Below are 21134 nucleotides of genomic sequence, written 5' to 3'. Positions count from 1 at the left end.
AATGTGTGCCATATTTTTTAACTTTACTTGTTGACCACTTCACTTCTTAAAAGTCCACGGGGCATTGCTCAGGATGTGGGAACCCAGGGTTTAAAACATAATAAATGTGTGCTGGTATCCAGGAGGTGAAAAACAGCCTGACCGCACTGCTGTCACAGGGAAGCTGCATTTCTTAAAAGAATGGCACACTTGTAAAATGCACAAATTGGTCCCACTGAAACCATTGTTGAAGGCTAAAGTAAAAAGCTAAAGTCACTAAGTATCCTTCAGCCCATTGGAAATAAGTAGGTGTGATTCCTCAGAGAGAGGACGGAAATTAAGCTTAAGTATGTGCCTGATTTCAAAATGGCCACAGAGCGCGCACGGATGAGGCAAATTGAGAACAATTTTGTGTCATTTAGAGACTCACTTGAGGCAATTGACACTTGTTGGCTCATTAAATGAAGAAGACACCTCAAATTGCCAAAGGTGTTATAGGTCTGATCAAAACAAAAGACAAAACACAAAAGAGGAGAAAGAAAATGGAGCAGGGAACAGGGTCTAGCATTTCAATGAAAACAAAACAGCAAATGCTTACTGCATCTTTCTCTGTGTTTAAAGTCACATACAAAGAAAAACAGCCACCTTTGCAATCTTAGAAATAAGTGTTTTAAATAGATATTTCTTATTTGGAGATTCTTTTGGGACCATTTCTGCAGCAGACACGAGTCCATATAAACAGAACAGTGCAACTTAAATTATGCATTACAGCATTAGCAGTGCATTTTTTTGTTTAATTCTTTGCACTCTTGTCACTGAGGAACAACACATGAATATATGACATGACATGGGTGGAAATCCAGATTAAATGTGTAGTTAAAACATTAAGATTAGAAAACAAGATGCAGGTGAGTGGGTCGGAGCATTTCTGTCTACTACTTGTAAATGTACAGCTCAGAGATTTCAACCACTACTCCGCAGCAGCAGGCTTCTTGAAGCAGCAGATTCAAGTCTGTAACTCAATTAAAAATTAACTTGTTTTCTTCTCATTTGAGAGTGGGAAAAAAGTGCATAGAGTAAACACAAGGACCCAGCATGCAACAGCAGGGTGTACATAAAGTTGAACTGACGGAACTAAATCGAGAGCCTCAAACACAATTTGACTGGAAAAAGATAAGGAGGGAGTTGAAGCAGGCAGAAAGAAAAAGAAAAACTGAGAGAAACAAGAAGCGAGAAACCAAGAGGTGAAGATATTGGAAACAGGAACAAGAAAATGTTCTCCACTAAGGGGCTTCATTTTCTTTTCTTTTTCAATTGGCAGCTTCAAAGGAATATAAATAATTGAACACCCTCACCCCATCACTGAGAGTTCTGGCCAATTACTATTAGAAGTCCTTTGCCAAGAAAGCAACATTTGAGAACTCTTAACAGGCAAAGAGAAAGGAGGAGGAAAAAGTGAGGAGGAGGTGAAATGCCTTAAAAAAAAAAGATGATGAATACTCTGGTTTACCTGTTAAAAAAATATTAGCAGAGAGTAAGAAAAAGTTTGGGGTTTGAACTTGAGCGTAAAACAGCGAGCTTCTCAACAGGAAGTAACAAAAACAAAACTTATTTCTCCAAACGAAAGGAGAAAAAAATCCACATGAATTCTATCTGAAGATGTGACAAAACAATGTTTTCGCACCTGCACTGTTCAGGTAGTTTACATCAAACTCGGGTTCGTTTTCCCATTGGGTGCGGTTCGTTTGTGCAGGTGTGAATACAATTGATAAAGACATGTAGTCACAATAAAAATATAATATGGCATCACTACTACAGCTGAAGTTTGAACATGAAAACTTTTTTATTTATATAGGAGTACCCAGGTAGCATGTTTGATTTAGCCATTTTTTCCCCTTTTTGAACACCGGATACTCTTCCTGACGTGGCTCCAAAGGGATCTGTATCTCCTCCGGGGACTGAACCAGGATCCCTTTGCTTGTTAGCTGAATCTGTAACCCACTGCACTACAGAGGCAACCAGAGGTTTACAAAATTGTAAACACTTCTCATTAGAGCCCAACTCACAAGTAATGTGTATGTATATAAATTATTTGTGACAATCAATTTCAGCAAGTTAATAAACAATGACCCCATTATGTCCCCTTTTAATCATGTCATTCATGCTTCTAATGAGTCCAACACGCTGACAGTGTTGTTCATTTTTTTAAACCCTTATATCGGTAAAGTAGGCCTCTATTTTGGGTATCAACAGAGACTCTTTTTCTAAAGGAAAACAGCCTGCCCTTTTAACCAGAACTGTCTGATATAGTTAAAGCTTTATATTCTTTGTGCTGGATGCTTTTCTACCTTTAATCGTGACTTTAAGGCATTCTATAAAGATATGAAAAATTACTCAATCGCTAACTACATTTCTTTTGTCACTGGTTTGGTCTTTGTATCATCCGTGTCTGAGAATCAATTGGCTTGATTAAATGAACTAATGAAAAAAAAAAAACAAGAGCTCAAACAAATTAAAAAGAAAACAAATCATATGTAAGCAAAAGTATTGTTGTTGGATGATACTGGCATTATACAAATGTTATACTTCTATAGTTTATCATTATCTTACAGCTACCTGTGAAAAGGCTCAGGTGTAAGCATAAGCATATTTCAAACTTTGCACACACACGCAAACATTTACATTTGTGTACCTGAACACAAATGTATACAAATATAGACATTCACACAAGCCAAGCATTATTATGGTTGGGGTGGCAGGATTTATTGAGCCATATTTCTTTCTCTTTTGATTAAAAATGTCTCCTTCTCACCGTGATTTATGAGTGTAAATAAAAGGAATGGAGGGCAAGGGGAGATGGAGAGAAAGAGAGAGAGAGACAGATGCAGAGAGAGAGGGGAGGGACGTGAGAGGTGGGGATGACATCATGCTTTCAGTTGGGCTTTTCTGCAAAACGGTGGCATCCTTTCAGTCCGGCAAGTGGGAGTGAAAATAATTGGACAACTGCACTACTGGGCTGTGTGTGTCTGTCCATGAATGTGGGGGTGAAAGCCATTCAAAGGGAGGAGAGGAAGGTAGTCTGTGCTTTTGTGCATATATTTCCAAGCATAATAGTGCGGCCCCCAAAAGAGATGAGAAAAAGGAGTAAGACAGCATGCATATGTGTGCCTGTGTGTGACTGTGTGTGTCTTTTTTTACCCCAAAAAAGGGAGAACAACAACAACAACAAAAGTACAAGCATGTGAGTGAAACAACAGGACAGGGCGAGGAAGTCTGACAAAAAAACAGCAATCTCATCTACAGACGGCATCGACAAAGATGGGCAGAGAGCCCTACTGTTTTGAGACAGGGAGAGGGTGGGTGATGGCAGTGGGGTACGGGGGGGGGGGGATAATCTCCATCAAAGATGAAGCAGATTGCACTGATTGTTATTTAAACCAGGGCGAGCAAACAGAGGCTGCGCGAGGGAGAAACAGAGTCGCAATAAACAGTCGGCGAGTGGACAGAAGACAAGAACATTCTAATGAGCCACATATTAAGTTCAGGGGCTCTAAGACGTTTACTTTCGCTCCGCATTCGTCTGCGGCCTCGCTGTCAGTGAGAACAAAGACATCTGTTTGACATCTGTCGGAGTGCAGTTTTAGATATTTTTTGCCAGCTGAGCTGAAAGACACTCCAATTATGTTACCAGACAGTCAAACCACTGTGCAATCAAAGGTTCGCCTCTGTTGGAACATGAGGAAAATCAAGCAATCGTGTCATCATGAACCACTAAGAACAAATTCATTGAATGTCAAATTGGAGATAAAAGAAAACGCGGAGCAAACAGAGTGGAAAATACAATATTCCTCTTAAATTATTCAAGGTAGACAACAAAAGTCAGCAATGACTGTGAAATAACGTGTCTAATCTGTTACTTCCCATTTTAAGGACTGTTACTAACTATGGAGGACACTGCATACAGACAAATGCAATGCCTAAATTAGGCAATTATTGTGCGATATTAATCTTTTTATATGAAAATAAGTGCATTGTGAGAACATTATCCAAATATCGAATACCCACACAATGACTTACAGCCTATCCAAACAGGAAGCATCTTAGCCAAGTTATTCTATCTTGACAATGCTATCTAACATCATACTTTCTGGCAGATATTGGGTGGGTTGTTTATAAAGTCAGCGGTTTGATCCCTGCCTCTTCCAGTCTGCACGTAGAACTATCCTTGGGCATGACACTGAACCCCAAGTTAACCCTGGTGTATCCATGAGTGTGCACATGAATTTTAGAATTGGTTAATGTGGCTATATACAAGGAGAAGTCCATGTTTCACTTAAACAACACCTCTGTCTGTATAAGCCGTGTTTTACACGTGGCTCCAGTGATGTAAACATACAAGTTCCCTGTAATTCCAGTAGTGGAATTTACTGCCTAGTCCACGTTTGCATAGACACAAAAACACAGGCCAAAGGATTACCGCTACAGCTAAATGAATATGTCTTTGCTTTTACAAATAAGCTTTTTCTTTCCTCTGGCTACTCTAAAGCAGTCCCTCCTAGATAAGATGTAAACAGTCATTAGCATGCAATCTTTAAATGCAAATGTGCAATCGCAAAATGCAACAAAAGCATCTCGGAAGTGGTCAAAGTAAAAAAAAAAAGGTTCACCAAAGCTTATATAATGTCCCTCCCTCCCCCCTTTTTTGTGATTACTCCACTTTTTAATAAGTTTGCAGATATAAGTGATGAACCCGTTAAAGGCAGCGAAATTGAGAAGTTTCTTGGTACTTACTGGCGTTGGAGCCGGTGAGCAGCAGTGATAGCAGCAGAGTGATCACAGGCAGCAGGACTTGCAAGGAGATGCGCAGGGCACCACTGGTGGCCATCTTGGCTCTGGTAGGGAAGGGGGAGGGGGAGGGGGAGGGCAGGGTCGGAGTGACCTTTGACCTGGCCGGAGAGCCGAGGCCCCAACTGCACGAGGACGTGTGGGGTCTTCAAGCAGGACAGCTTGACGCTCTGCAAAACACAGAATAGGAAATAAATATGAATAAATAAAAGTGATGAACCCAAAAACACTTGTTACCTATATTACTTTGTAACAATCAGATTTTGGTCACAGTACATTAATCATCATACTTCTTAGCATTTATATACTATGATACTAAAGTGTCATAACAATTTCACTGTTGCAACAATTCCATATACAACCTCCAGTTCCACAATGGTGGTTTTGCCCACAGCAAAAAGAACACAGGTCACGACAGTCTGCTGCACTTTCTACAATCCCTCATTGGCGGTAACGCATAAATGGAAGAAGGTAACAGGTTATCAGTGGCACAGCCGGGAGTAAACGCGCCACATCCCCAAACCTTTAACATTCCGATCTCACAACCACTGTTTTCTCACATCCCTCAATTAGCAGGGCAGGGCAGCCGCTGCTTTCTTTCTTCTTCGCCTCCTAATCGCCGGATCTTGTCGTTATTTGCTTATCTCACCGCCTTGTAATTATACAGGCACCTGACGATATCCCAGGCATCGTCTCTTTGTTTTACTCAAATTGCCATTAATCCCCCAAGCTGCACAGAGAGACCAAGGAACCCAGGATGACACCCACTACACTCCCAGCCACCCACCCACCCACCCACACAGGCACTCCTCTTCTCATTGATATGGCTGGTGCTGCGCACAGTCACCACCAAGTGGTATTACATACTCTTTAATTAACAAGTTATGCATAAAGAGACACACAAAGACAGAACTAGGAGCAATCACGACATGAATGTGATGAATATGTGCTGACATACTTTTACCATTTACAGAGAGATATTCAGTGTCATGCTCAAGGACGCTTAAACGCAAAGCTCTGTCTGTCTCAGCAATCAAGCTGTGAACATGAAAACCCAAAACCGTGCGCTCTCAGAGGACCCAGATCACAGGACAAAGTGTCAGCCAGCATCTGCCCTGCTTTGGTGTCCTTGTGCAAGACGGTGAACTCCCCCAAGCTCCAGGGATTCTGCTTAGCTGAGGTGACACAAGGGGTGGCAGCGATTTACTAGAAGGGAGATTAACTACCTTGCACTGTAGGTGGTTAACAAGGGTACAACTGAACTAATTGTGTAGACGACGTACAGTTTATCACTGTTTTTGTTTTGTTTTTTGGCAACACGTTGATCTTTGATATATTTGAACAATAATTTTCTAAATGTCCCTGAAAAAAGCATTTTTACCTGCTGCACAGCTCAGGTTTTAATGAAAGAGTTATTATTCAACCACAGAGGCCAAATAAGGGAACGAATATACTTAAAAAAAAACATTCAGATGGATTCAGGGTCAAAAGCACATTGGCACACAAGCAATCATGGAAGTTCAGGGATGCATCACTTCAACGCGTACTACACTTCATCACTTAACCTCATTGTATCATGTCTCAGTTATCTCGGTGACCTTTTATTGGGAGTAGAAGACTGATACAAAAGCTTCCATTACCTTAATTCAATGAAATAAAACGAATAAGTAAAAACTAAAATAAATAACTTAAACAGATTAAAATGAAATTATCCAACCCTACCTACAGGTTTGCGATTTTTTGTCAGCTATGTCAAACAGTTAAATTCTCAGGAGAGTTAAAAAGGTTAATATAATGCAGCTGTTTTGCTGGGCTCCATTTTTTGACTGTGGCCTTGTGAGAGGCAGAAAACCAGGGCTAATTGCAGTGTAACCGAGCACCCCAGACAGCAGGCATTTAAGAGTGCCCCACCCTTCACAACTCCTGGACCAGGCTCACATAGCAGACACACGCTGCTGCAGGCACACTGAAAATTAAGCCCCAAACACATAGAGCCAAATCCATATATAACACAAAATCTATTCACCTCTAAACCCCCCAGTCCTCCCTATATGTAATGAGCAAGAATGTGGAAAATATGTAAGAAAAACGTGGCGCAGGCACACTTACGAAAACACAAAAGGCGCGATTAACAATAGGCCTTTTGTGGCGACACCATACCAAGAAAGAGTGGGTGTTTTTCAGAAGCTCAGCTCATCTTTCAACACAATACTACACGCACACGACCAACATGTGTCCTCGCTTTTTTTTCTTCTTCTTTGCCAGGAGGGCCTGTGATGTCATTGGTAAGAACCGAGTAAAATACACATAAACAGAGAGAATAGAGGGGGAGTAAAAAAAAAAAAACAGTCTAGAAGTTATGAATGATGGCTTTATTGTTCTGACTTTAAACACTGGGGTTGACAGAGAGAATCTTGTGTATCTGTAGGGAATAACTCTCTGTTCACAACATGCCTAACTTGTGATTTATGGGTCTCCCCTTAGGACATGGCTTACTATCATCACCTCCGGTTGCCATATAAACTTCACAACACGACTACATCAGCTATTGTTGTTGAACAGCCTCACCAAACATAGCCTAAGACCATATGGGTGCTGGAGATTAACCATGGACGCTGGGTATAGTGCTTCATTCTGACTTTGTTTTAGTAAATGGAAGAGATTACACAGACAAGTGTGCATGGAAAGATGAAAGTTGACTAAAAAGAGGGGATAAAAAGTCAAAGTAAAATATTTGGGTTAGCATGCACCACCAGAAATGAACTTTAGCATGTCTTAGTAAACTAACAGGGCGATAGGAAAAAGGTATTTCCTTCATATCTCCCATAGGTGTTCATATGTGTAGGGACTAAAAAGCATAAAATTCACCATTTTAATACTCATCAAAGTGACCACCCATGCCCTGTAAATGGGAGTGTGGTCAATGTGCAAGAGACCACTCAGGTAATCACACAAAATACACCTGTACTGATGTTTACCATGTTTTTAACTCCAAGCTGGCAAATATCTGTAACTTTACCCACAATCTGAAGGTAACACAGCAAATGTTAGTTAGCGTGCTCCAGTGTAGTTACTGTTTATGTTCATTCTAATTTTTATTTCTAAAATGTGTTGATCTGTGAATCTAGATGTAAAAAGCGACTGAATAAGGAATCTATTGTATCGAAGTATTTGCAAGTAGATAAGACACAAACAGAGAGTAGAGTATCACAAGACTGTCTGACACACATGTATCGTTTATCAGTGAAAATCCCCTTTGAAGTAAACTAAATTAAAAAGTGCTGCGCACTTTTTGATTAAAACCCATACAGAGACAAAGTCTATTCATTACTTTGGGCTATTCCCACTGATGGGCAATGAATATATTTTGAAGCTAGAACTTTTATCCCATGTGAAAACTGCCCATCACTCGAGATATTAACCCAGAGCCAAGCTTCAGTAATTACAGCCAAAATGGCAGCACAATTTCCACTGAGTGGTGGCAGTCACTGGCTATTAGGGACTCTCACTTTGACATGGTCAAGCTTTAAATTCGGCTCGTTTCCCCATGCAATATTGATACTAATGCATTTGATTACTAAGATTGAGAAAGGCGCTGAGGGGAAGGGAAGATGGGAATCCACGCCATAAGCATGAAATGAGAGTATGACAAGTTAATATAAAAAGTGCGCATATGCACACACGCACACAGCCACACTGCACTGCAAAAAGTAAAAAAAAAAATAAACAAAAAGCAGAAATGAATCCTTAAAAAAAATAAAGTTACAGGTATGTAAGCATATGGAGACCACGAGAGTCACAACTTCAATACAAGCTGTTTTTATCCACTCATGCACTGTACTGTTACAAAGATAGTAACTGTAATAAACACACAGATACACACACGCACACTGAAGATGTGAAGTTGCATTTACACTGAGAAAAACTACTTATAACCTGAGGGACCACATTAATAATCCCTTTTATGTGATGAACAGTAAGCTCACTTCAGACACACGGTTAAAAAGACCACAGTTTGGTCGGGCTTCGCAATCAAAACCGAGTGTTTGATGTCTAGACTCTCAAAAAGAATAATATTTTCAGTGTTTGTACTCCAAAAAGTAACTCTGGGGGCTTTAGAAAGAGTGAGTTTTTCATAGATTGCCAGGTTTCCAGAACGCCTGTAACACCGTCTAATTTTGCCAGGCTGTAGAACACCGGCAGCTCACCATCCGTCCAAAGACAACGATCAATCTACTGCAAAACAGCCTATTCATATATATTTAACTCAGTCATCGCTGACATAACATCGAGGTCTTCTGTTTACAACACAAGCGCGATCAAAGCTTTTCTAATTCCTGCAACAAATTACTAGTAATTTTAATATGTCAGTTTTTAACTATTTAACTTTTTAACTAATATCACTTTTTAACTATTAAAAAAAAAAACAACTGAGGGAGATATGTTAAAGAAGAAGGAAATGCTGGATTTAAATGAACACGACAGGGCAGATGCCAGCCCCTCCCGTAGGATGATGATAACAGAAACAACAGCAGCAAAAAGAATCCTTCTCCATCACGCTCATGCTCAAACTGTGCTAGTTGCTCTTTATGCTTAGCCTTCAAGCTGCTGTCTCTCTCTCTCTGCAGTCTTTCACCTTAGATGAAGTTTTTATGCGTCAGCCTCGTGTTACAGGCTTTTACTTCAGCCACTTTACTGCTTTTCATCGATTCACACCTTATAGAGGAGCAACAACACAAGGATGCGAGACGCTGGACATTCAGCTGATCGGGAGCCTGTACTTGTGTATGAATGCGATTGAGCGATGTATGAGAGACACTATGTTTGCAAGCCCGAAGGACTTTATTTAATCCAACTAAGATCTGCATATTCTGCTGTTTCGTTGCACGTGTTTGTGGAATGATTGAAGTATGAATGCCCATATAGTTCTTCCTTCTGTGAGTTACTCTATATGTCTGTCTCTGTAAGAAGCACAGCTACACAAGACACTCGCCCAGGCCTGAGCTATAAAACAAGTCTATAGAGACCATCTGTTTTTTACCACGCTGAAGTCCTAACTGTATTGATTCCATGTGTCACTGGTAAGGAACACCACCAACCAGCTACACACACACACACAGACACGTACTCATCCCCTGTATCTTATTAGTTTTCTGCATCAGAATTTCATGCATATCAAGGGCAAATCTGAGATGAGGGTGTGAAGAAAGGTGTGTTTGTCTTCTAAATATTTCCTGATCAGACAAGTCATCGTTCCAATCTTCTACAGCGTCTCTGTTTTATTTTTCTTGCCCATTCCCCTCCAATCCCTCATTTCCTCTCTTTGCTTCCCTTCCCCCTTGAACTCATGCATACTAAACTATGCTTGCATTGCAGATGTTTGGTAGGAAATCACATGAATTTGCATGGAACTGCAGGACTATTATGTAAATGCCCCAGTGTGTATCTACCTCCCAGCCTCACCCTTTCGTTGCCATCCGCTCCGTGCAGAGAGATCAATGTCAAAGAAATTTGGAAAAAATGGTACACCTGTCATTCAGCACATGTAAAGAAGCCCCGGTGGAACAAGAAATGCTCACATAAGGAAAGCATATTAGATATGCAAGACAGTGTTGGCATTTCCATTAAATGCAAAAGGCAAACAGAAATCTGAAAACAAATGTGATAGCCCTACATGTCTTATACATTCGGAGCAGGAATCCGAGCCAGTAGAAATGACAGAGATGTAATCAGATACATTAGAGACACGTTCCCAGTTTATGAGCGGTTCTAAAGTTGCCAGTTTCCACAAGTCTTCGCTGCCCAGCGACACCAGAGCATCCCGGGAACAGCCTGAAAACAACCTCCGCTGACATTTATCCACAGCATATTATATCGTTACAGTGATGAATGAGCACAATTTTTGCCCAAAGTGAAGACTGTTTGCATAGGTAGGGAGAACTGCACTGCCTTGACCTCATTAAGGGACTGTAGAACGCCCTCCCCTGGCAACCTCTCCATGGAGTAGCTTTCCCATGAGCCTTTGCCCTTAACTGTTCCCAGTCTCCCAGTTCCACAAATGATGCTTGACACTTCAGAGACACCTTGCGTCGGCCATCTGCTGTCCCCCTGAGAGCACCATAACCTTTCTTTGGGATCTTTGGGAGATGCCATTTGAGCCACAGTTTGCCTGCTAAAATAGATTTTTCTGCAATGCTAGACTAAAAATAACTTTAACTGTATATTCCCGGTATTAGAAGGTAACTTCCCCTTTTGAAAAAGCACTCTAAGACATTATATACAGTTTTTAAAGCTCAGCGTTTTGTAAATTTGTCTTACTGGTGTTTGGACAACCTTCACACCCCAACATTCGCTGTCAGGTCTAAGTTCTTCTAAAAGGAAGTGCAGATTTACAAAAAGATTTGAGTCCAAATGACCACAAGCCCACTGAATCTTCAACTATTTGTTTTTCTCGCAGCGTTGCTCTGAGTTCGATCAGCAGGAAATGGGTTTACTCTGAACATTATGAGCCACTGCTGTCCTTCCAATAAACACCCAGGGCTGTGAGGCTTTTAGCTGAAATCCACCTCTGTTGAGGTTGAGTGCACAGCAGTAAGCACCGGGCCTGTGCAGTCGAGACGAACGGATTGGCAGCTGGGAGGCTTGGGCACCAAGCTGACCACTGAAACCCAGACTTTATTGCACAGCCGTTTTGTTTGTCACCGAGGGGTGACACATTATCTGTCACCTATGTAACCTCGCCATACTGTGACATTACAAGTTGGCACATGAAATTCACACACATGTACACTTTTGTCTGCCTCTCCTCGTCTGTCGCCCTGGCAGCCAGCGATGACGAAGGCCTAAATTTACAGGTGGCAGTGTCTGGGATAACCCTGGTAGGACGAAAAGGTATAACTAAAAAGTAAAATAGAGGTATTTAATTATAGGACAGAGTAAAAATCACAATTTTATGTTGGAGAAAGGAGGTGCAGCAGTTCTTTATATAAAGAGCCGGTTGTTCAGGAGTGTCTGTGGTGGGAGAAGAGGTGGGGGAAGGAGGGGCTGGAGAAGTGACATCAGTTTTTGGCCTGCTGCCCACAGATTCAGACAAGCATCACACCAACTAGCCAGCAGCTTGAATGCCCTTTAGAAATTGCCACAGGAGAGGGAGAGAAGTTTCTGAAGGGCGGCTGGGACAGCTCGGGAAGCACGCTTCATATTCATTCTGGAAATGGGATGCGGGTTGGGGGGGGGCGAATGAGATTATTCTAAGTGATCAAGTAGGAGGCAGAGGAGGGAAAGACTGGCAGTCCAGGGTGTTTAGAAAGATTCCTCTCTGCAATTGGCAGGGCTTACTGTGTAACATTTGCTGTGTGGTTTGAGAAGTTTCATTTCCAAAATGAGACATATACCATTTGAAAAACTGTCACACCTACACAACAAAATGGCTACTGGCACGTTAATAAAATTCACAACAGAGCTAAATTGGCGCCATACTTGGCTCCTCGCTGCGAAAAGTTGAAATTTAAGACATGCAATCTATTTTTCTATACTTCTTCATCCGTTTCCGAAACGAGTGTGCCATTCCATTTGCATCGCAGTTTCACTGCTCTACAAATTCAACGTGACAGATTAGAAAAGAAACAAAACTGTCGTGGCCAAGTTAGCCTTCTTTTTCTGCTTCACATAACGGAAATCTAAAAACGTTACTGCATGGCACTGATCATCTAATAAACATCCTAACTAACTTGTGCAAGTAGGATGATACAGTATTTCGGAACCTGATAATCATGCCTTTGACTCTTTTCAATTCATTTATTTGTCTATAAACATAAATAGGCCTCTTTTCCAGCAGCATCCATCTGCAGCAAATTGGGTCCATTATGTGGTCTCGCAACTTCAAGTTTCAAAAAATATGATTTTCATGTGTACTGATCAGTTACATATAAAACAGGGGTGCTCTTTGGGGTTCATATCTGAGGCTCCTTTTGTCCTGACAGCTTTTTAATGAATTCTGTACTTCTCAAATGTGGGAAAAAGAGATGGGATAGATTTGTGTATTAATATACAAAGATACACTAATACAGAGACATATACAAATGGAACAAAGTCATTTAGTTAAAAATAAAACCCTTCAGCCACTGTGGTCATCTTTTCAGCCTCTTTTTTTAAGCATTTAATTGAAAATTAAGTTAATCCTGGTAATTTCAGAAACTGGGCCAAAGCCCATCAGCAGGCTAAACAGTATTTAATAACCTCACTGGGGGAGCAAGAATTAGGATTAAACTTATTTTGTGTGTGTGTCATTAGGGAAGGTGCATTTTAATTTGCACTTCTCTGCCATTATCTGATTAATGACAAAAAGGACTGAACATGAAAATGCATCGCCACGAGAAATTCAGATTCCCACAACAATTTAGAGAGGAAAGTATAACACACAACACTGGACATCATTAAGCGTACTTCAGGAAGTCCCATTGAAGCCACTGCTCGGATTTAAGTTTTATTAACCCCCTCCCCCCAAAAAAACCAACAAAAAAACCAAAAACACTAAATTGGACTTTTTAATTGTTTTTTTTCTTTTTCTTTTTCTTTTTTTTACATTTTCACTGCTTGTCACACCATCTGTAACAAGCTTCTACTACATTTTCTTCATTTCCACAGTGAACAGTCAGACAACAGTGATGGCAACAGCAAAGGCATTTGACTATCCTCTCATGGCATGTAGTTCAGACTTTGGGGGATCAGACTGAACGTGACTAGCCAAATGGTTTGTTGCGCAGTCCCATCTGGGAAGTTGCACTTGGAAACTCGTTGGCAAGGTCTAGGCAAATTAAAAAAAACAACAACTATATCAACCAGGTAAGCTGCCATTACCAAAGAAAAAATACGCCAGTGTAGACAGCTAGTTAGTTAGGCCAGTCCACATAGAAAGTAACTGGCACAGATATTGTGACCAGAGATGACAGAAAGTCAAAGACTTTCAGTAACTTCAAGAGATGACAAACAACGTAACTACTGCAAAGAGGATCAAGATCTCGAGTAATACTTTTCTCCACTTTGAGGCCAACAATTAAAAGGATTATGAAAGAGAGAGGTTAGAGTTTTATCTAGGCAACGAAAGCCTTGGCTGTCTGCTTACAACAACCTATTTTTGTTGACAAGGCAATGCATGACAAGCGAATCTCTTGCTGTGTAGCAAGTAATGACATTTTAAACATGTCATCTCACCTAAACCATGCTCGTAGCAGTAACCTTATGGTCAGAAGTTTCTCACATGACACTAATTGGTCCTAACCAAGTTCTAGCCTACAAGCTCAAAGCTAGAAGCTTTGGCAATTTAAATTCCCTTGTGATACTGATCAGTGCAAATCTCTCATTGAAACGGACACAAAGGTGTACCCGATTCGTTAACACGTAAAGTCAAGGACTCCTTACAAGCACTAGGTACTAGCAGTTAGGAGTCTCTCTGTGTCAAATAAAACCAACCCCTGGCATGTTATTCTGAATTGATTTGGCAACTTTTCTCCACTTTTTTATGGCCAAAGTAAGCGTAACACTGTTTTTGAAACCTCCCTCTCAGTTCTCAAAAAATAGAAGATGACCAACATCCTCTGTCTGACTGAAGCAGCAGCAACTGCTCTGTGCTAATGTGCAAAATGACTGTCTTTTGGGTTTGTTTGGTTTAAACGACACTGGATCTGATTATATGTTTCAAATATACAAGAAAGACAATAAACATGGTATCATAGCAATTAGCGTTGTGCAACACTGTGTGGAGCGGGCTGTGTGTTACCAGAGTGTCTGTATCCCTGTCAATCTACTGCACTGCAGAGACCCGAAACAGATGGCAAGGCTGACCCACACTCTGCCTCTCTGCCTGTTTGTGCACCCGTCACAGTCGTACCACCAGCGTTCCCACTATAGCGGTACAGACAACTGTTTTTTTACAGTCACTTTAAAAAAGATCTGAGAAACAGAAAGGAACAAATGTGATGCTTAGACTTGGGAATTCAAATGCTACAAATAACCAAAGACAAAAAGAGGGGGAAAAATTGCACACTTACTTTACAAAGAACGTGAAAACGTAAAAGTAAAAGATCCAATTTCAATTCAAATAAGGGTTATAAAATTAACACCTCCTAAATTTTCTGTCTACAATGTATTTTAACAAGAAAAAAGTTATTCAAGGAGTAACTTGCCAATTCAGGCAATGTAAGTTTTCAACAACTAGCTGCAAAGAAGACTTACATATTGAGTGATTAAATGCCAACTTAACTGCCAACTATTTTATTCCCTCGAAAAATCCCCATGTGTTCCGAGATAACCATCAGAAAGCCCAGCGTGAGATGGCGTGTCTTTTAGCCAAAAACTGAGGCTCAAGCCACCTCATGTGACATTCATTTATCCAGTAATTTGTGGTAATAATGCAGCATGATCCATATTAATGTATTCCTCCAAAATAACCTACTGAAACAGAGAGTCAATTGTGAATTTGTCTTACTTTCCTACAAACCGCTGGAATAAAGAGTTTGCTTGTGTGGCAGACAGAGGATTATTGTGGACGACGGGCATGCACGTGGGCAAACAACAGAAGAAAGGCAGCTCTGATAGCACAATGGAGCCTCCAAGCCTCCAAGAAAGTGACATGCTCGCACACACACATACATATTTATATATATACATGTATATATACATATATATACATGTATATATATATATATATATATATGTATATATACATATATATATATATATGTATATATACATGTATATATACATATATATATATATGTATATATACATATATACATATATATGTATATATACATATATATATATATGTATATATACATATATACATATATATATGTATATATATACATGTATATATATAAATATGTGTGTGTGTATATATACATATATATATATACACACACACATATTTATATATATACATGTATATATATATATATATATATATATATATATATATATATATATATATATATATATGTATATATATACATGTATATATATAAATATGTGTGTGTGTATATATACATATATATATATACACACACACATATTTATATATATACATGTATATATATATATATATATATATATATATATATATATATATATATATATATATATATATATATATATATATACACATGTATATATACATATATACATATATATATGTATATATACATATATATATATATATATATATATATATATATATATATATACACACATGTATATATACATATATATATATATATACATATATACATATACATATATATATATATATATATATATATATATATATATATATATATATACAGTGTACATATACACCTCTGAGAGGCAACATGTTACTACTGTGTGGCCCTCCTATTAGGTACTATATATATATATATATAGTACCTAATAGGAGGACCACACAGTAGTAACATGTTGCCTCTCAGAGGTGTATATGTACACTAGTTCTCTCACTTACACAATCACTCATGCGCACCGTCTTTCTACAAGCCATCACTCCTCTGAGCATGTGTCTACCCTCTGACCCTTTCACTCCGACAAATGACGCTTCAGCACCACCATACTATTAAACCCCCACAGTGCCACAGCACGTCATGCGCCTTTGACTTAAGAGCGAATTTCAGCGCGCCGAGGGCGCCGTGGGTGCCGTGGGAGTAAAGGTTGGGGTGGTGGTGGTGTTGCTGGTGTGTGGGGGTCAAAGGTGGGAGGTCAGACAGCTGGTAAACATCTTTAAATACTCCTTTATAACACCATACATTCCTTCACAGCAGGGAACGGTTAGCAAGGCATCCATCCCTGCCTGATTTAGCTCTGTTTTTGTGTGTGTGAAGGATAACCTCAAGTTTTTGTATACTACATACTTTTGTGAGTCAGACCAAGCTATGGCATGCAAATAAAATATATTTTTAGAAGATGGCAAAAAACAAGACTAAATTTATTCTGCAATATTCAAAACAGCAACACCCCGGCAGAAATGGTGTGGGTGGGGGTTGTTGCTGGGCTTGTTTGTTTTCCTGCCTGCAGTATCCACGCTGATTTTAAGTGATGGTAGAGTGGGTGGGGTGGTGGGCCTTTTAAGTCCTGCAACTAATGCATAAACAAGACCGCTTTCTCTCTGTCTTGCTGTCTTTTATTCTCTCGGTGTGTGCGTTTGTCATTTTCCCACTTTGCACACCCATGCTGTGTATTGCGCTGTGTCACACTGCTCGGAGTTTTGAAGGAGACGGAAAGACTGAGACAAAAAAACAGCAAAAGGACGGAAAGCTCTACTGTTCTGCTATGACTTAAAAGCAATGTGATAGACTTACCGACCCATACGTACAATTACTGGGTCTGGAAAAGACAAAGAAGAAGGCAGACAAAAGAAATACTGAAAGCTGTTTTGCATAGAGAATGACAACATAAGGGCAGAACACGCCAGTGAGAGCGAAGACACACCCCCTGCACTTTAAACACAATCAAACACACAAGTGGGAGGATATGGGGGTCTCTGATGGGGGCTTACTGGAGGTAGATGGTTGTATCACACTGGTCCCAGACAGGCTTTGGAGCCAGCCCCAGTGACATGGAGAACATTGGCAGTTTTCTACTGCAAGGAATCTGTTGGCGTTTAAAACAGCCCAGGAATCTTTCAGGCCTGTTTTCAGGGAAGAAATAAAAACTAGCAGAAAAGGCTCAACTCAAACTGTTTAAGATTGGCATAACGTAACCAATGTCCAACTTTTTTTGCCATGCTCAGAATCAAGGCACTCGTAAGTGACATCGTAAAATCATAACATCATCACGTTATTCTGGTGGGTCCATACTAGAAGCAGAATGACTATAAGAGCTTATAGGGAGTCTATTCCTGTTATTTCTTTGCAATATTACTGCATGTCCACTGTTCATGCAATAAAAAAAATGGCTAATGCATACACAGAGTTAAATTACTGGAAAAGAGAAGTGAGAGAGGAAAGTTAAGCTGTGTTCACACCAGAGGTAAGGCGGTGGCCAAAAACCAAAAGGACAACTTCAAGCAACTATGGCCAAAAAAAGCTGCTGGTAACTCAAAATTGGGACCCAAGATGCAGGCAAAGAGGAGGCTGTTGATTAACACATGACTTGGTAGTAAATATGGCAGTATGTTACCTAGGCAACCAGAGCCGGACATGTCTGCAAGCGACCACCAGTCAGCTTCAAAGATAGGGGGACTTTCAATAGGGACGCATCTTTAGCAGAGCTCTGACTCTAAGTTGGTCATCAGTTTGGTTATCAAGAGTGGGTAGAGACAACTAGAATGAAAGAAGCCTTAAACTAAATAAAAGTGTGTTCTGCTCTAACCTGGTTAAGGATTACAGTATTTACATCGATAACCAGGGTCAATCCTGGTCCCAGTCTCGAGTCAAGTCTTGAGACAGATTTTCAATATTTCACATTTGTCTGGCAGGGGTTAGTCTTTGTCTTTCACGCGAGGTCTTCCCGGCTCACGTTCTCATCTTAACCCTGTAGAACCCATGGGGTCAAATTTGACCCCATGGTTTCCCTAGAAAACCAATGGTGTCGGCTCTGACCCCATGGGTTCTCCAGGGTTAAAATCTCCCCTGAGGAGTTATCAGAAAGTAGTTATAAAACTAAGAAAAGCCAACAATCAATAATGATCAATATCTATGTGCACAACCATGTGCAGCATTCTTTGTAGTCAAATATTGTACCTTTTAAGTTTCAAAGTCATTTTATAAGGTCACATGTAAGACCACAGGTTCACAAAATTTCAATTTATAGTGTGCCCACTGCTTTAAATGTGACCACAACTGGTCAGTTTAATTACCAAATGACAATATTAAAGATAGTTGTTGAATAAAAGGAACAAAGAACGCTCATTAAGTGTGGTGACTTCTTGTCTATGTAACATTATTTAGAACGGTAGGCATGATTATGTTCAGCATTTAATTGATTAGGTAGAATTAGTCTGTTTTTAGACTGTTAGATCTTTCTAAACATAAAATGATGTGTAAATGTTATTCAATTCATTTCAATGTTATTTATAAATCCCCAAATCGCAACAATCGTCATCTCAAGGTAAAGGGAAGCTAAGGCCATATAATAATAGAAAGAAACCCCCAACAATCAGATGACCCTCTGAGAAAGCACTTGGCAACAGTGGGAAGGAAAAACTCCCTTTTAATAGGAAGGGAAGCCACCTGCAGCTTAAGCCTATTGCAGCATAACTAAGGGAGAGTTTGTGGTCTAGCCCTAACTGTAAGCTTTGTCAAGAAGGAAAGCTTTAGGCCTAATCTCAAAAGTAGCGAGGATGTCTCTCTCTTTAATCCAAACTGGGAGCTGGGTCCACAGAACAGGGGCCTGAAAGCTGAAGGCTCGGCCTCCCATTCTACTTTTAAATATCTTAGGAAACGCAAGTAAGCCTGCATTCTGAGAGAGAAGTAGTCTATTGGGGCGATATGGTACTGTGAGCCGGGCCCTGATTATTCAAGAACTTGTATGTGAGGAAAATGATATGGAGTTAAATGTGCTTAAACTTCTTTAGCATATACCCTTTTCCTTCAAGCGAGTCAGAAACACACAACAGTTACGAGGTGCATGACAGAAACGTGACAGCAGACTTCTAAGAGTATATCAGCAACACAAAATCAAAATGTCAACGAGGCAGAAGTAAAAAAAATAATAATGAGGAAATCTGAGCTTCATTCAGACACACACCATTGCAATTAGTCATTTGAAGAGTAACAGAGTGAACAAAAATTGAGAAAGAGCATAAAATGTTGACATCCATGCCAGGCACCAAGCTGCTCATCTTCTTGGCGCCAGGCAGAGTGCTGGCTCTCACTCAACCAGGAGGCCCATTTCCCCCCCCATGCTTTTTATATTTCTTTTGTTTCGGTTATTCATCATAAGAGTTGTGTACAACTCGTTCACTTGCTCACTTTGCATATTTGGATCACCCTCACTCGTCTTCCTTTATTGGACAGAAAACGACGGCCATTTTTTTTTCCCTCCCCTAAACGCCTCCGGGCCTTGAAATACATGCAGGCTGAAATCCAAAGCCCCTAATCACAGCTAAGGGAACAGGCTGACTGGAGAGTCACGATTCGTAGCAAGGGAGGAATGGAGCAAGAGAAGGGAGGGAACAAAGGGAGAATAGGTGAAAATGAAGAGAGGGACAGTGGGAGAAAGGAAAAAAAATGGCTGTCAATATGCACGGGCGTTACGCAGAGAGGAAGCTAATCAGCCATTAATACAAGTGACACTCTAGCTATTGAGAATACAAAACACAGGGCTTGATTGAAGGTCTTGTCTGATGCAATAGCGCTTCAGTTTGAATGCGTTTGTCCTTTTTGTCTATGTGAGTGCCTGAGTTTGCGTGACTACGCTTGTCAATGTGTGATTTCACATGTGTGTGACAAGACTACAGAAATGTGAGTGTATGAGACGTATCTGCATGGATACTATATGTATGTGCTCATTATATGCGACTATAGCTCGGTCTGTGTTCGTGGCCCGACACTTCGGTACACCTCAAGCTGCTCAACGGTCGTCAAGCTCGCTCAGCAAGAAGCAGGCAGTTCCATCTGGTCAAGCCATCCCTGTGTATTTTAAGTGTGTGCTGTCTGCATGCGTGTGCACACCACCATGCAAAAATGTCTGTACATCCTTGCATACATATACAAAAAGCATGTCTTCCATTGGACTTCCAGACCTAATTTTGACGCTCCGTTTGCTGGCATGACGGCAAGAAAGCCTCTGAGGTAAATTAAAGGCGATGACAACAAAATGAGAGGATGGAGAGTCGAAGAGGCAAAGCCACCTGGCTTGGCCCCAGCTCACTGCAGCACATTTACTTGATAAACTAAAAAAAATTTTTTGAAGGCACTTAGAATTACACCTACTAAGTTACAAATACACAGAACAATTTTCATTTAGCAACAGAATGCTTTTTCAACGATTTACGCCTAGGGTATTGGCTGCAGGAGTAAACCAAGGATGTGGCGCCTCTCTCTGTGTGGCTGTGTGTGTATTTGTCACTAACAAGGTCCCACAAGGCTGCCTCGGTCACCTGGGTATTGCAGTACGCTCGTAGCCAGGTCCACTCATGAATGAACCCAGAGCAACAACAGTAATTCCCAAGCATTTTCCACCAGAGCTACTGTATGGGTGCGTATGTGTGAGGGGCAGGCTACAGTAGAGCTACGGTGCAGCTGGCTGCTACAAAGAGGTGAACCAGCTGCCCCTTTTTACCCTCGTTATCCATGACATATAGCACGGAGACTATCGTA

At 40.4% G+C, this 21134-nt stretch overlaps 1 protein-coding gene across 10 annotated transcripts in view; it reads right to left on the bottom strand.

The window, feature by feature from the left end:
• Positions 1-21134, bottom strand: part of ptprsa (protein tyrosine phosphatase receptor type Sa) — a 222281-nt gene that overhangs the window by 121239 nt on the left and 79908 nt on the right. For all 10 annotated transcript variants that reach the window (XM_087852747.1, XM_087852752.1, XM_087852750.1 and 7 more), the window contains one exon: positions 4771-4994. In XM_087852747.1, the coding sequence (XP_087708873.1) occupies positions 4771-4864 (94 nt within the window). In that variant the 5' untranslated portion in view covers positions 4865-4994. The remainder of the gene's footprint in view (positions 1-4770; positions 4995-21134) is intronic.

This window comes from Neolamprologus brichardi, chromosome 15 (assembly GCF_056152115.1).
Source record: "Neolamprologus brichardi isolate AB-2024 chromosome 15, ASM5615211v1, whole genome shotgun sequence".
Classification (NCBI taxonomy): domain Eukaryota; kingdom Metazoa; phylum Chordata; class Actinopteri; order Cichliformes; family Cichlidae; genus Neolamprologus; species Neolamprologus brichardi.
The sequence above is the reverse complement of the archived record's forward strand: the minus strand, read 5'-3'. Positions and strand labels throughout refer to the sequence as shown.